The 16915-nt window shown below is 35.1% G+C and overlaps 1 protein-coding gene across 1 annotated transcript; it reads right to left on the bottom strand.

Annotated features, from left to right (window-relative positions):
• Window positions 1-489: 489 nt before the first annotated feature.
• LOC110376279 (PAS domain-containing protein cky-1) lies at window positions 490-16502 on the bottom strand. The gene is made up of 11 exons (XM_064040867.1): window positions 16012-16502; window positions 9365-9546; window positions 6629-6702; window positions 6468-6557; window positions 6206-6394; window positions 5630-5814; window positions 4888-4994; window positions 3408-3558; window positions 2776-3081; window positions 1564-1712; window positions 490-875 (listed from the first exon to the last, which is right to left on the bottom strand). The coding sequence occupies exons 1-11, from the start codon at window positions 16020-16022 to the stop codon at window positions 682-684; spliced, it is 1638 nt and encodes a 545-aa protein (XP_063896937.1). The 5' UTR covers window positions 16023-16502; the 3' UTR covers window positions 490-681.
• Window positions 16503-16915: the final 413 nt, after the last annotated feature.

The following is a 16915-nucleotide window of genomic DNA, read 5'->3' as shown; positions in this document are numbered from 1 at the left end:
ATTTTGGAATTTCCATGACAAATATTTTTCACATTTTGCCTCATTTAAGCCAATTATTAACCGCCAACTTAGGATAAAGCATAACATATGAGCTTAAACCATAAATCAAATGAAATATCTTAACAAAATTTTAAATGCATCGAAATAGGAAGAAGAAGTAACTACATCTAATAGTTGGTTGCAATATGCAACACGAAAATACATAATTTTATTATATTTCCAAGTTGAAAAAAAAAAAATGTATTGCTAAATAATTCACATTTAGGACGGATTTATTTCCCTATATTTAACATGAAATGAATTCAGAAAAGTGATGATAATTTAAATTGTCATAATATATCAATGAAAATATCGAAGACATTAGCTATTTTAACAAAACACTATCTCACACTTCAATTGGTAGGCACATCACTATATATTATCTCGACTTACAGCACTTTCACACAAGCAAATTTTCCGTTCGGTTTTACGAGCGGATAATATCTGCGGCTGGTAATTGTCGCACGACATGATTTTTGTCGGTCGGAATGTGTCGTGCGTAAAAACCCGCTGGTGTAAAAGCACTATCACAATCTAATACCGAAAACAAAAGAAAATCTATCAATTCATTTCCCAAGAAATTCTATTTTCAAATCATGAAACATACGTAATTTTTGTACTTATTATAACTTAAACTAAATCTTAAGTGACCATAGCTCTTTCAGGGGGCATTGGTACCATATGATTGTAGGTGAACCGTTGGGTGTAGTCGGGTATTTTGAGCGTGGTGTCCGACCAGGGTGGGCTGGGGTTCCATCGGTCCATGCCGTCGGTTTCCTCTAGCGTGAGGGGAGGTGGGGCTAGCCGCATTCGCTTTGGACTTGGGTATTCCATACCTGAGAAGTAAGAAATGAAACTGAGATGGTTGTCATCATCCTCCGAGCCTTTTTCCCAAACTGTGTTGGGGTCGGCTTCCAGTCTAACCAGATTCAGCTGAGTACCCAGTGCTTTACAAGAAGCGACTGCCTATCTGACCTCCTCAACCCAGTTACCCGGGCAACCCGATACCCCTTGGTTAGACTGGTGTCAGACTTACTGGCTTCTGACTACCCGTAACGACTGCCAAGGATGTTCAATGACAGCCGGGACCTACAGTTTAACGTGCCATCCGAAACACAGTCATTGGTGTCTAAGATATACTTGAATGAAGAAACTGAGATGGTTGTAATTACGGTAATAGGTACTTCTCTTATTTCTTACCGTACCTTTACTGTACTGTAATTTTAAATTTATTCACTATACTTATTTTTTATTATTATTGGGCGTAGTCTAGTCATAGAAAATTTAAAGAACTAAGAAACAAAACTAATTGTCAAACGCTATATTACAATAGATAACCATGTTTCGCAAACATTTTGAAATATGCGATTGATAGTTAAGCTGTCTCAGAAGTTCATCTATTTTATCCATTATTCAAAAAATTGAAAAGTCATCATATTTGTTTTGATTCATTAACCTTTAAATCTTCTATCTACTTACACTTATAACGACTTATGAGTTATAACTTATAACGATATTATTTACCTTCAACAACAGTACTAGAACAGGGCTCCTGTACATGGTAGTTGACCCTGGGGTACTGCTCATAGTACTCTCTCTTCCCGGGGTGAGGGTACATGTACATATTGCTGTTCACGACAATGTCTGGTGGCGGGTCATAGTGGTGGGGAGATCTGGAAGAAAATGACTCGTTAGATATGGTATAAACGCTTACTATATAATCATTAATCAAAAGTTCCCTGTCGTGACTGTTTGTTCGCAATTATCTCTAAAACGAATACACGGATTTTCATGGACTTTTCGAGAATAGCTAGATTTCTGAAATTGGTTTAGATTATATTTATGTATGTTTTAAACTCTGGATGTAGCCTGAGTGAGACGCTAGAATACTATATTTATTAACAATACTACAAGAAATACCAATTTAAAATGGCAACCATATTTGTAACACACTGATCTACAGAGAAAAACATCACCCATCGTTAATTCGCAGGATAGGAACGACTGAACTAAACCAAGCACACATGTCTATATAACTGTATAGATAAGCAATTACGAACTCAGTAATAATTTACATCATAAACACGCTGTGAACGTCAAAACCAATACTGAACTACATCAAAATAATAAACTATCACTGACTTAAACCCTTTTCAAGCCAGGTTTTTGATATTTGGTTTACATTAACAACTTTACATTGTAACCCACAGACTTGAAAGCATTGAAAAATAGACTTTAATAGAGAAAGAATAAGGTGATGTAGGGAGTTCAGTGATCGTAAAATAAAGTTGGTAATAGTAAGTTTACAATAAATATGGTAATGAAAGGTGTCAAATTACGTAGACGGACAGACGGACGGACGGGGTGATGATTTTCTTATTTATATTCCTTGGTGCGACATGACGGGTACAAATTGTAGCAGCTGACCTTTGCTTGCTTGTTTTTTTTTGTTTTTGTCCTAGTATTTGTTTTTGTAAATTGTGCATTTAGTAACATTTTTGAGTTTACTTAAGAGGCCCACTGTTTTTGAAGCAGTTTTGTGAAAGTGCAATATTACCCTTAGTAGTGTAAAAAATATTTATCTATTCCGAATATCGATTCTTCAATGATCGTTTTCCCCAATCTCCCCTCTTCGATTCATTTCTTTACCGATTTGAATGACTTATGATTTTGTATTGCATTAATTACATGTGTATTTATTTATTTATTTTCAAAAATACAATCAAAAGTCCTTACCTTTCTTCACTAATCGTACTCTGAGGTGAATGCGTAGAATAATCAACGGGACCTCGATCCGTATACACTCGCTCACAGCCACCATACTCCTCAACTGGCTTCGGCTGTACATACGACGACACGTGGTACCCAGAATACTCCATCTCCTGGTTTTCCACATAAGGATATTCTTGGTACTCCTGGTAGTACTGATCTCGTCGGAAGAACTTCTGGCAGCGAGGGTCCAGCATACCGCAGGGTTGGTTCTGATAACCGTAGTATTGGTAAAGCCAGGAGTTGGCGAGCATTATTGTGGCTTCTTCTTCGCTGTTGGGTAGAAGAGATTGGTTTTAATGAGGATTTTAATTATGCTCTGAGGTGGTGACCTGACATGGGTACGGGAAAATAAACAATGCTTCAAAAAGTTGTTGAAAGAAACAATTGATGTAATCGGAAAATCAACCACTGTGAAAGCTCTGATCAGGAATATCCCAAAATTGATAATATAGTGGCTACATTATGTCTGAACCATGGAGACCAGAAAGTTCCGTACTCTGCTACCCATACGGAAACATGACTTAGTTATCTTTTAAAAAAACTTAGAAATAAAATGGATCTAAGTAATTTAAATAAATATGAGATTCGGCTATTACCTTAAAATCTGATTAGTAGCCACAATAAACTGTCTTGGTGTATCCGAGGCATCTTTGACTTGTAGCACCATATGCACCCATAGAAACTGACCGCTGCGTTGTTGCAACTTAACTAGCAATATGCAACATTTGTCTTGCTCCGATTGCGTTACTGCAACAAAAGAATAAACGTTCATATACATCACAGCAATTTCTATTTCCTAATCACAGACAAAATTTTGTTTTTTGTACGTATAGAGGTTTGGACAACATTGGTATGGGATAATGGCTATACCGACCCTGTTAAAATTAAGTACGGAAATTCATAAATGGTGTACTGAAAAATTTTTACCCTACGAGAAGTAGTTCCCTCTTTAAGCTGATGATACGAAACGCTAATATGCGTCTGTGTGGAAATACTCATAAGTATCTGTTATTTGTACACGTAAAGATTATAAAATCATTGAATTTTATTTATTAGAATGTCACATAAGCTTTCCCCAGATGCAGAAAGGCCGCGGGTGGAAGTTAGTTTTCTGTATTCAATGATTACAAAGCAAGCTATTATTATGCCTATTGTAAATAGTGGTTTTGTCAACCTAATGACTGTATCTATTGTAGTCTGACACCAATAACTTAATTTGAAGTATGAATTTAGTATAATCATCATTGTTTTATTGATTGTTAATTTCCTTTTCCAATCAGAAGTGTCAGTAGGTCTCATTGTTTGCAGGATATTTATTCTGTTTGTAAACAATGATTAATCAATTTGAATATTTAATGCATTTGTGAAAACTCTTCCTTTTGATACCTGCAACTTAGTCACCATAATTTTTGAATTTGGATACCTATTTGCAAATAAAATTGACACACAGTAAAATAAACATATTCAAAAGAAAAATAGATTCATAATTTTATTATTTATTAAATTAAGGAAAAACTTACGGAACAAACTGAGTAAAGACCATTTTTTAAAAATTTGATACTCTAAAATCGTACCAATTGATTTCAAATGCAAACACTTTATATAATTTCAAACTATTTTCGTACATTTTGACAGCGATGTGTAAAAACTTAAATGTAACGTGATTTCTAGTAATTGGCCTGTCACTATTTGATGCACTTAAATTTTAGTTGAATAAAATTCTGTTCGACTAATTTTAACTAGTGATGCACGAAGTTGTCGATAAAAGTGAAGCACTTTTTTATAAATTCCTCTACAATTAAAATTATAAATAGGAATAGCGGGGTAAAACTAACAAGGTCTCATTAAAGGAACGTTATGAAATAATTGTTAAAAAATTATATTATAAAGAGGATTTTTTTTCGTTAGTTCGTTTGTTCCCTAAAGGCTCTATAAGTACTATACAGATTTGAAAATCCTTTCATTCTTGGGAACGGTTGACATAGGATATATTTTATTTTATTTGCTCTCTTGAGACGCAACTAAAAACGCGAGACACATCTAGTTTATGAATAAATTTATTAAAAAAAAACTCACCTAATCTATGTTTACTTTGTGCTTCTCGTAAACTATCCCAATGTATAAGTTGGTACCACGAAACGTCAGCCAACTCAGATTTCTTCCATCCTAAGTACCATTCGCCACTGAAACAAACAAATCAATTACTATCATAGAAAAAAAAATAACTCAGACATCTAAACTGCACCACCAATTTCTAAATTCAATAAACCATTTATAATTAAAAATCTAATTAAACAACTGTTAATGTAAATCGATTAAGTTGCCATCAAAAATGTGCTTTTGAACATTTTGCTCAGCTGTATAATATCAATTAATCTTAGTCAAAAACTAGATTAAAAATTACCGTTAACCGATAAATTGGTTTATCATTTACTATCGCTGAACTTTCTGTTTTTATTTCCTGCTTTAGACTTATATTTTTTAGTCAAATACTAATTTTATCGATGTTTTTGGGGAAGAATACTCATCAATGATATTTGAAGTGACAGCGTTTCAGCTGACTGATTTCAAATGTCACCACGGTTGGCGGGATGTTTGTCTATGAATGGTTTTAGCAAATTCATTAAATACTTTTTGCACTCAAGATTTTCCTTATGCATTCGATGTTTGAAATTTTGGCGGGACTGTTGCCATAACTGTTTTGCGCGACGCGACGGTTTAAATGTGGAACATTGATCTTCATTTGTTTTTGGTACTTTTTTATACTATCCGTATTTTCTGATGTTCATTTGTTTTGAGGAGTTACGGTTGTACTTACTTGGCATCAATATGCAGTATCTTCATGTCCATGGCGTGCACGGTGGTGAAGACGTTGGTGGCGCCGTGCACGACGCACTCGCGCGTCTCCGGCATGGCCAGCGGCGTGCACACCGCCAGGAACACTGGCTCGTTGCGACTGCACAGCGGCAGGTACGACACGTAGTGGCCCCGAACGAGAACTACCTAAAAACACGCTACTGTTAAAAAAATTACAAAGACTTTGAATATTTTTTTCAGGACACGCTGACAATAAAAAAGGAAGACAAGTAATTACTCAGGATACGATAACAGAAAAACTAAATAGCGTTAACACTGTTGCAAATGTTAGAGCAATGACATTTCAGTTTGAAAATGACTATTCAGTTGTCGAAGTGACGCTTTACATAGTCACTGCGAAGTAGCACATAAACTATACTGAGTAACAAAATGGTTTACTTCTGGTTGTAAATTGATAAAATACATAGCAAGCTATTTAAGTTTTTTCGAGTAAAATCCGTATTTATAACGTAAAAGCCGGCTTTAGACTGGTTATATTCCTTCATGAAGAATGATGTAGTTTATATAATATACTTACTTTTTGGTCACCGAACCTCATTTGTCTTCTAGCGTTTCTAGACACGTTCATTCTACAGAAGAAATGCCTATTCTTTGGTACATTTTCAGTCTCTCCGTTTCCCCCTCTGTTGAGTTCCATTTGAACTGTCTGGTGGTCTTGTCTATCTATTATATCGTATACACTATCTCCATGTATTAGAAGGTCCTCCTAGAAATGAAATTCTTGTTATAAATCGACTCAAGGTTGTAAATCAGGAGTCAAAGAAATTATTCAAACCTACCATTGAATGTCCTAAGTACTCCGCCGCGTTCTCCGATATGTACAACAATTTTCCGTTCTGTGTCATCATCATCATAAAACCGTTCATAGCCTGAAAATACATTGTAAACTTAGTTCATGTCACGTCAAACACTCGTAAACAGAACTAGTAAAAAAACAAACCTTAGAAAATCCGATATTAGGCGTGGGCGTCGGTTGTTCTTGATACTGATAGCTGAAGTCGTGACTTTTGAACACTAAAACAGAAAGAAAGACTGTATTATGGGTAAAGTAATAGGTACAACTTACAATGGTAGATAAGATAGTGAACTAAATGCATTTTAAACGTCTTAATATGCCTTTTCGTGACAGAAGGTGAGCTAACAAAAAGTTGGGGAGACGATGTTCCGAGATGGCGGATAAAGGAGACGTGATGAGTTTGCCCAAAGATTTGGGCCATGAGAATCTACCGGATGAAACGTTATGTGAAGATGACGAGAAAACTGAAGCACGATTTTCCTGAGAAATGGGGGAAGTAACTGTTGTATGTGATGAAGTTGTAGATGGGTGCGCAAGTTTGTTTTTTAGATAGGTAGCTAAATACCTCTTGATGTTGTTGTATAGCTGAGTACATAAAGCAGACGTCTTTTACATCTATTCAATTAAAGATGTTAATCCATCAAAAGGATTTGAAAAACTGTAATACTTATGTATGAGCTTACTAAGAAGCTTTTATGTATATGTTTATTTGGTAAGTTTATTAGACATCGGGGAATGTTCAGAGACTAGATTCATATACTTCTTTCTATACAGGACACATTATCATGATTAACTTGTCAATAATAATGGTAGCAGAAGAATCAATAAGAAATCTTTTAAATGATTTATCCAAAACAGTCTAGACTCTAAATTTTATCAAGATATCATTTAGTGTTGATGCCTCTTTTATAGAGATAAAAACTCACAAAGCAACATGTAATGATTGAAACGGCCATTTTTTTAAACCAATTGATTCTTAGAATGGAATGATAAAAGATCTACAAGTTGTTAAGTATCTTATCAGTTAGAGGCTTCTAGTAAAAAATAACGTAACTGAATGTGTGTTTCTTAGTGTTTTAACTCCTCGATGAAATATAAGACGTGATGGCTCTTAACTTATGTAGTTGATAGTACAAAAAAAAGGAAATGTGCACAATATGACTCTCAATTTTTCTGCACCTTTGGTATTACTCATGATTAGGTTTTATTAGTCATACATGAATAAGCGACTGTTTAATTATAATGTCTGCGGACAGAAAAAGACTATGAAAACCGGATCGGCGTTTTTCAAAATCAAAGAAAACTGGTTAATTAGTTACAACAAAGTTAACTTTATCAGTGTCAAAACAACTAGACATTCCTGTTAGCAACAATTCAAACATCCTGCTCAGTTCAGACTCAATAAATAGTAATAAGGCACAATCATATTATTCGCATGAATCACACAACGTCATCGATCCAGTTAATCCACTGACCTAGTGTTATATAACAAGATTGCAGGCGCGTGGGACTTAGAGTATTTAACCAGCCGGAACGGTTATACGCATACACATTGGCGGATTTTCGAGCAGAAAAACCGGGACACATTGCCCGCATAGATGGGGTGTCGCGCGTCTAACAATTAACCACTGCCGGTAAAAATGACCTTAAAAACGCAAAAATTCCGCCCAAATAAACCGAAGACTATTACGCTTTAAAAATCCGCACGTGTGACAGCGCTGCAATGCAAGAAATTTTTGCAATATCCGCGCGGGTGCAGCAAAGGCAACTCAATAGTGATACGTTTCTTATGCATTCCAATATGATGGAGACACAATCAATTGTCTGTGCTTCAAGTTCATGACTGAAGCACACATGACCATAACCAGAGCGGTCTGGTAATTTTTGCAGAGGGGAAGGCACAGTAATGGCGTTCCCAGTTGGTTCAATGATCTAAGGCGTGGGCATTTGGGAACATTCTAAACTATGACTAACGTTGAAAGCAGTTGTCTTGTTTCTGACTGTCAATGTAATGATCTTGACACAGGCCTTTTGATTGCGGTTTTCAATTGTGTCTAGACTAAATTAATAGTAGACTGTACAGCTATTAAGGGAATGCATTACTTGGTATTGTTTGTTGATCCATTTCTGAGAAATATGTATGACGAATATTATTATCTTCTGTCAAAACTGATTCAATAGTGACGCTCAGTGTCAAAAAAATGAGGATTTCAATCCTTTAACCTAGTTATAGTTAGTTACAGCCTATTTTATCGTCCCACTGCTGGGCACAGGCCTCCTCTCACACGGAGAAGGATTGAGCATTAATCACCACGCTTGCTCAATGCGGGTTGGTGATTTCAGACTATAGTCCAGGTTTCCTCAAGATGTTTTCCTTCACCTTTTTATCAGCCACTGGCGTCTAAGATATACTTAGAAAGTACATACAAACTTAGAAAAGTTGCATTGGTACTTGCCTGACCTGGATTCGAACCCGCGCCCTCATACTCGAGAGGTTGGTTCTTTGCCCACTAGGCCACCACGACTTTTTTGCCTTTAACCTAATGAGACAAAAATATCTGTGGAAGTCTTTTGGATCAAGTTTTGGTATACCAATATCTAGAACTAATGTTTTGATAGATAGATTGATTGTCTGAATGATGGTATGAATAAGAAGGGAGTTGATGTAAGTGGCGTGCACTTGGAGAGGCCTATGTCCAGCAGCGAACTGCGATAGGCTGATGATGATGATGATGATGTAAGTATGACAGCTGACAAAGAGGAACGCCGACCTCATATAACTTGGGAACAAGGCAGGAAGAAAAAAAGACTGTTGAGCTTCTAACTATCGAAAATAGAAGCTCAAGAGCCAGAACAGTTTGTCAGAGAGTTAGAATTTACCTTGTTGGAAGTAGTTCATCTTTCTGACGTAGACACAGACGAGAGCCATGAGCTGCAGCTGCGAGAGCCTCTGTCTGGTGGAGGGGGGGAGAGGCAGCAGGTCTCGAAGGTTGGAGATCTCTGCGTTGATGAGGTCTCGACGCATCTTGCTGGCGCCTTTCGTTGATTTTGTTGGCTCGAATCTGTTTGGGAAGAATAATACGGTCAGTTTCTCGTACGATGTAATCATGTGTTTAGATCTACTATTGGTTATGGTGGCTTTTCTTTCTCAGGAAATCAGTCATTTATATAGGACATACAATAATAGTGCACAAAAATTTTCGCAAAGAGAGTGGACTATTTGCTCCTTCACTCTCATAGTCTGATAGGATGATATCAATTAAATAATGGCCAAATGTTAAAACAAAGGAAAGTAAAGCAGGAAAGTAATAAATATTTGCCGCGGACATGTCTTCTTTATGACGGAGATTTTAAATGACTGAAAATTGACATTCATAATTTTGGTCACAATATAAAGTACATGTTAGATGATATTTATGTAAAGCTAGACCCCAGAATTTGCTTGCTGGTTAACATCAAGACCCTAACCGGCGCAATGAAACATTAATAAATCATACATTATGCATAGTCCGCACTAAATACAGGAAGCAATAAACCGCGACACCTAAGAAACGCAAGTTTTCCTCGTATCTACTAAGAAAAAGTATCGAATAGAAAGCATTCCTGGTTCTAGGATGTGAGACAATGTCCGGATGTGTCGTTCCGGACAGGTGTCCCCCCCTTCTTGTCAGCGACGCATTACCATAGCGATCTCGGAGAGAGACTCTAATATTATAAACCGCGAAAGTTTGTTTGGATGGGTGTATGATTGTGACTATTCCACGGTGAATGGCAGAACGAGTTCATATGAAATTGGGATGGAAATAGTGTAGATTGTAGTTCAGCGGCCATATCCTTATGGGGAAAGTTAGGCAATCAAGAGGTTTGGGGGTTAAATCTAAAACTTTGCACTATTGACGTGAACCTGTTCTAAATGCTAAAAGCATTATTCAGCTTATTAGGAAGGCTTAAGAAGTCTACTAATAAATGTGTAACCGGCATAACTGATCAAATAAGTTAGGTTGAGGTAGCTTTTAATCCTAGTATGAATAGATAGTTCCCTCAGGACGCGGGTGAAACCGCCGTCAACAGCTAGTGTTGTAATATGCGCAAGCGCAGGATATTTTATGATTTACTGCTTTGTCGGATTCACTTGGAGATTTTTTGTGCGTTTTTATCGTGTTTTGTTAAAAGCGTTTATTTAATGGCACGTGTGCAGGATACTGTTTTATGATTTATTGTTTTGGGAGAGCTTTGATGATATTTTAATGTGGTGACAGCTACTTAAATGATTGCCCAAGTATGGATTTAAGGATGAGCTTTAAAACACTCCATTGTTGTAACAGGGTTTGGAAAAGTCAATTCGCTTCTTGCTAGTGATATGACCAGGGATCATTCAAACCATACTTTTTTTACGAGATCAGGCTTAATTGATACAGATATTTAGAGATAACGATCATTCAATTAAAATCACTATCTACGGAAATACAACTTATAGATTCCGTAACAAGCCAGTTTCTAAACCGCAAAAAAAGGTACAATTTTCTAAAGCACCGATTGAGATACTAAAGTGGAGTGTCGGATCGTATTATAAGCTTTATATAATCGTCGCACGCGCAGGATGTATTGATATATTGCTTTGAACACAGAAGCCGTGCTGTTTTATTCATATTTTTTCTTGAAACGAGAATTATTGCGAATCCCTTTAGAATCTAACTATGAGAAAGTTATTGCTGTTCGGTTTTAGGAATTGGAGTATTTAAATGATTGTAATTCAGTGTAACTGATTTTAAATTAGAATTATATATCTTCTTTCTGATGTGGGTAAAAATAATAAACTTATAAATAAATGCGATCAAAAATTACATAATTTAAAGTGGTAAATTATATTTTAACCAATAAAAAACAACGTCACCCAATTAATGTCAAAACCTCACAAAGTAGCGTTAACCAAACAAATAATCCTATTACAACATAATTGAATCAAACAATATAAATTGCCCACAAAACTAAAAAAAAAAACGTAAGGAAGTGTCTTTCCGTCCGTCCGCGGCATGTTAACATGCGCTAGAGCACCCGACGCGCCGCACCGCAGCGCGCATGCGCGGCCCTTTCATCTCACCTGGGAGTCCTTTTTATACCTCATTCCTTTTTCAAATCTCCGAGTGATTAGACGTTTTTTTATTCCTCAAATATGATTGTGGGAAACGACGGCCAGTATTATTAATTCGATTGAACTTTGTTTGTTTTTGATGATCGATTGGCGTAATAGCAAATAATGTTCGTGATTAATCGATGTGGTTGGGTTTATTCGATTAGGTGTATTTGTCATATTTTGAGGTATGGTTTGTTGGGAATTAGTTTACTGGGTAATGACTTGGTTTTATTTATAGTGTGTTAGACATTTATAATGCAGTTCCGCTAAGTTCTTGGTATACTGCTGTCTAATAATATTTCTAATTGCATTCTTTTAAGTGAAATTGTATTATGTAATGTAACTGGTCTTATTTATAAGAATTCTTGCTTAAAAATTACATAAATTTTTGATTTGCGATTAATAAATATTCATACTTAATGACTACGTATGTATTTTTGCCCTGCTTACCTAAGTTAAGGAAAAGTTAATTTTCTGTGTGCAATGTTTCCCTCTTTAGTAAACTTTAGTAAAATAATATTTTTTACATTTATCTTTCTTTAAAATATATCAATTGAGATTAATACAATAGATTGCCAAAATATTTGACACTATACTGAAGTTTCTAAATTAATTAACTCAAATAACGGATCACTGATTTTTATTGCGTCATATTGCGATTTACTGATTAACTTAGGCATATTATGTAAGTACAGGCGGCATAAATATTTAATAGAGTAAATACTCACATAATTAACTTTTTACTTACACCAAGAAGATGACCTCACCAAAATAACCAAGAAAGCCCAATTTTTTAAATATATCAAATCAAGAATGTATCTATAAAATGGTTTACACGTCGAGCCACAAAAAACGGGCATTCCTTACATACTGAGCCGTGTAACGACGTGAACGCTTCACGCTGAATTCTGTAAGTCGACCGTTTAAATTCTTCCGTAATACATTAGTGGACATCTGGTGTTGTACGGCTCGATGTAAATGTGCTGCGATAATTTTGAACGACAGTGTAATATTTTTGCTGCAGATATTAAGACTGAGTTTAAAGTTACAAAGCTATTATTTATAAAAACATAACAGTAGGAATACTATTATAAAGAAAGTAGGTATGACAATTAGAACTTTTCTTATAATTCTCTCATAATTTTGAAAGCTAGTGTTATCTTTTTTTGGATGTACTAAGATTAAGTTTATATGTTTAAATAAGGAAGAACACAACTTGAATACTATTGGAAAATTTTATCAATTTCTGTTCTTTGCGATGTAAAAATGAGAGTTCCTATAATTATAATACTCGCTCAGTTGCGTTTATGTACTAATATTACCGACAAGACATAACATGTAATATCATAGTGAAAACGCCTTCTATTAAGAAAATCATGGTTATTAGGCTCCATGAGTGGGCCTCAAGCTGGTTCCTCATTATACTTGCTTTACACTTGCTGACAAAAAGTATGAACATGTAGACAAATACATTACCTAACTACAGAATGTCACTACAATGTAACACACAATATCATGTTTTGCTCATCAAGAAATCTGGTTGACAAAATTATTAATTTACTAAGAAAAAAAATACTGGCTGGTGCGAATTCTACCTTATTAATTTTGTTTGTAGAATGTTCCAGACTAGCCAATACTTTTGGATCAAATAGAACATGACTATAAAAAACTATTGCAGTGGCCAGTGTAGGCTCGATATTATTTAAAAAATATAAACATTCTATTTTCAAACCGTTTTCTTTACAATATTAAAAAAGGCACATAAAATAAGTTCAATACAAATATTCGTAACGGTCATGATTTTAAAGAAATATTTTAGCACAAAAAATATGTTACTCAGAGGTGGCAATTTTTCACCGTTTTTTTTTTCAGTTAGGTACCGTTTTTCTGTACTTATTTGCGTAACGTTTATTTTAATAGAATATCGAGTCACATTTTAAACAAACAATGACTGAAAAACTCTATTAAAATTCATTACCAGGGTTAATTTAAATTGGGAACTGGTTCGGTTTCCCAAGTTGTGCAAATTGTGTTATTTATTTATGATAAAGATTTGAACACCAATGACCGACTTTCGGAGGGCACGATAAACTGTCTTGCACGCATGATAAAGTTGGTCCCGGCTGTCATTTGAACATCTTTCGCAGACATTACGGGTGGTCAGAAGCCAGTAAGTCTGATAAACCGTCTTACTCCTAGTAATACCCCTAGTAATGGGTTGTCTGGTTTGAGGAGGTCAGATAGGCAGTCGCTCCTTGTAAAGCACTGGTACTCAGCTCCATCCAGTTAGACTGGAAGCTGACCTCAACATAATTGGGAAAAGGCTAGGTTGATGATAATTTAGTAATCACTATTTGATTTTTTTAAAAATGAAGTATGATACTTAATATTACATATGTTATTAAAGTATGTAGATAAGGAACAGATTGTTAGAAGTATTTGGTAAGTAAATGCGTGCTTGCAGTCAATTAGGTATTGTTTTCCTATATCGCATTTTTATCACATTTCATAGTATTTACGTCATTTTGATCATAATATTAGAAGGTCAGTATATATTGCGTGTAACCTTATAAGGTACTAAATTGTATGTGAGAATTTTTACACATAGGCAAGAGTTTTAACTTCCACATGTAGCCTAGCTTTTCAAACTGGTCATTCCTATACCTAATTCAATTTTATAATATTGAAATTTGTAGGTTCTTTTTTACCCTTTTAATCAAAGATTGGTAATATTTTAAGCAAATCTATACTAATATTATAAAGCTGAAGGGTTTGTTTGTTTGAACGCGCTAATGTCAGGAACTACTGGTCCGATTTGAAAAATTCTTTCAGTGTTAGCCCATTTATCGAAGAAGGTTATAGGCTACTTTTTATACGGGTTCGTGTAGAGGTTCCCACGGGATGCGGGTGAAACCGCTGGCAGAAGCTAGTCTTTAATAAAGAACGAAACGAACATCTAAAATACTGAAAAGTATGTATTGTAACATTAGCTGAGTCAGATTTTACGTAGGTAGATTTTATTTTTTCAATATACGGAATTGAACCCGTAACAGCGCTTTAAGCAATAAAGGCGCTAATAAAACATTTGTTTTATAAAACTCTTAACCAGAAGGATTTTATTCCAAGCTATTGACTTATTTCCTAATCTGCAATCTTCCGCATATTTATGTAGTAGATATATCGGTAAGGTACCTAGATGGGGAAAAATAATCATACGTGATTCCGTGGAATGATCATAACTTCTCAGTAATTGAAGGAAATAAGTGGATCTTGTAAAACAGAAACTACTAGGAAAAGTATAATTTTTTTAAATGAAAATCTAATTTCCCGGAGTTGAAGGTCAAAGATGATATTATTTAGGGTCCCTTGCCTGGGACGGCACGTAAAGCCGGCGTCCCCGAATGCTACTCAGTAGTAGTTGTTGTTACAATTCCACATCAGAAAAGAGGATTTGAGAAAACTTTGACACTGAGACTTATTACGTGATTAAATCTGCAGTACATTAAAAAAGAATAAGTTAAATTTTAATTAAGACACTATTATAACAAATGCTTATAACAAATACATGGTTCCAAGGGACGGAAAGAATAAGTGAGAATATATAAGGGATGGACTCCCTTATATATTCTCACTTATTGTATTTGAAATACAACCTTTGAGTATCTTCTTTTTCATGTAAGCTATTCTTAAATAAAAGCACGTGTCAACATATAAAAGAAACGTCACATTATACTATAAATATAATGTACGAAAAGGTTCATCACGAATTCAAACTACGTAATATTTATACTCAAATATATTACTATGTATACAAGGTTACAGAGCCTATATCATTACCTAACTGAGGACTTACTACGTATGTCGTCCACACATGCAAATTTATTCACGCAGTTAACAGCTTTAATGATATAGGTTTAATGGCGATAATTGCTTGAGGGTTTTCGGAAGTTATGTAAAACAATAGGTGTCAGTTTTCAGCGTGATTTAGGTGACAGTTTTGTATGAGTTTTTTTGGTGTGGAAATTCATTTTCAGTTGGACAATGTAAAAAACATTGTCTGTGAAGTTTTTCGAAGATTTCGCTTTTAAATAGGTATTGTAAAGCACGACTTTTTTTATTGTGATTAAATGCATAATTCTCTTTTAATAGATAAAATATAAATATTGCTAGTTGCGTATAATCAATAATTATTATGTAATATACTTGCAATGGTATTTAATTGTCAGTACCTTAAGCGTGTTGTAAAGTTTACTAATAATGTTGTAACAAGATGTTAATTATTTTTTGTGATATCGTATCCTTGTTTGCAAGTAAAAAATAATTTAAATATAGAGCAAAGAAAAATCAAAACAACATAATTAAGATAATATAAAACCAACAAAAAATACCTTACCTTAAAAACATCTTGATTGTTTAAAATAAAATCTCCAAACAAAACTAATTAAACACCTCGAAGCACAATAAATCAATTCATTTTAAGAAATAATAAAAATAAAATAATAAACACGACCACACAGCTCGAACGTTGAAGTTCTAATGATAACTTAATAAAAACAACCCTTCACACTTTACTTCACAAAATTAATGTTAATTGTGGCAATAAAAATAACAATAAACAGCACGTGTCCAGCATTATTCAACAGCCGTCCATAACACACGAATTTTCATAAACCACTAATAAAAAATATTATAATTTAAAACTAATGCTAGCGCGTCAATTTATGCGTGAGCTTTTTATTAGAATGAGATTAAAGGCTCGATCCTGAAGCTCCGATACTTCCGTGCGCCGGCGCACCGGGACAGCGACTATAAAAAGCCACTAAGCCTCTCTTTCCCGCGAGCCTTATTTTCTTTTTTACGTTGAAAAAACATGCGCGGGCGCCTTAACGAAACCCTACGCGTGGTGGGGACTGCTCCAATTTCAAATTTTCAAGACACTTTAGTCTTGTCATTTTGGAAACGTAACCGTGGTGTAATTAAGAAAAAAAATATTCTTTTGAAGGTTTTATTTCGAGCGCAGCTGAAGCGAGTGCGAGGGAGACGGATGTCTTTTTGTGAGGAGCGTTTTTCCAGCGATGGTCGTTGTTTCGCGCGAAAGAAATGGAAAGAGTTGTTCGTTACTTACATCGCTTTAGATTAATGAGTTCGAGAGAGATGTAGCTAATGGCGCGGTAATTACTGTTGTTTCGCGTAAACGAGACGAAACTATAATGATTGGGCGCAATGACAGTTATTGATATTGTCGTAATAAGCGTCGATTTGTGGCTGGGAGATTTGCCGTATAGGTGGGGTGCGCG

This window comes from Helicoverpa armigera, chromosome 23 (assembly GCF_030705265.1).
Source record: "Helicoverpa armigera isolate CAAS_96S chromosome 23, ASM3070526v1, whole genome shotgun sequence".
Taxonomy (NCBI): Eukaryota; Metazoa; Arthropoda; class Insecta; order Lepidoptera; family Noctuidae; genus Helicoverpa; species Helicoverpa armigera.
This window is presented reverse-complemented; position numbering and strand designations above follow the sequence as displayed.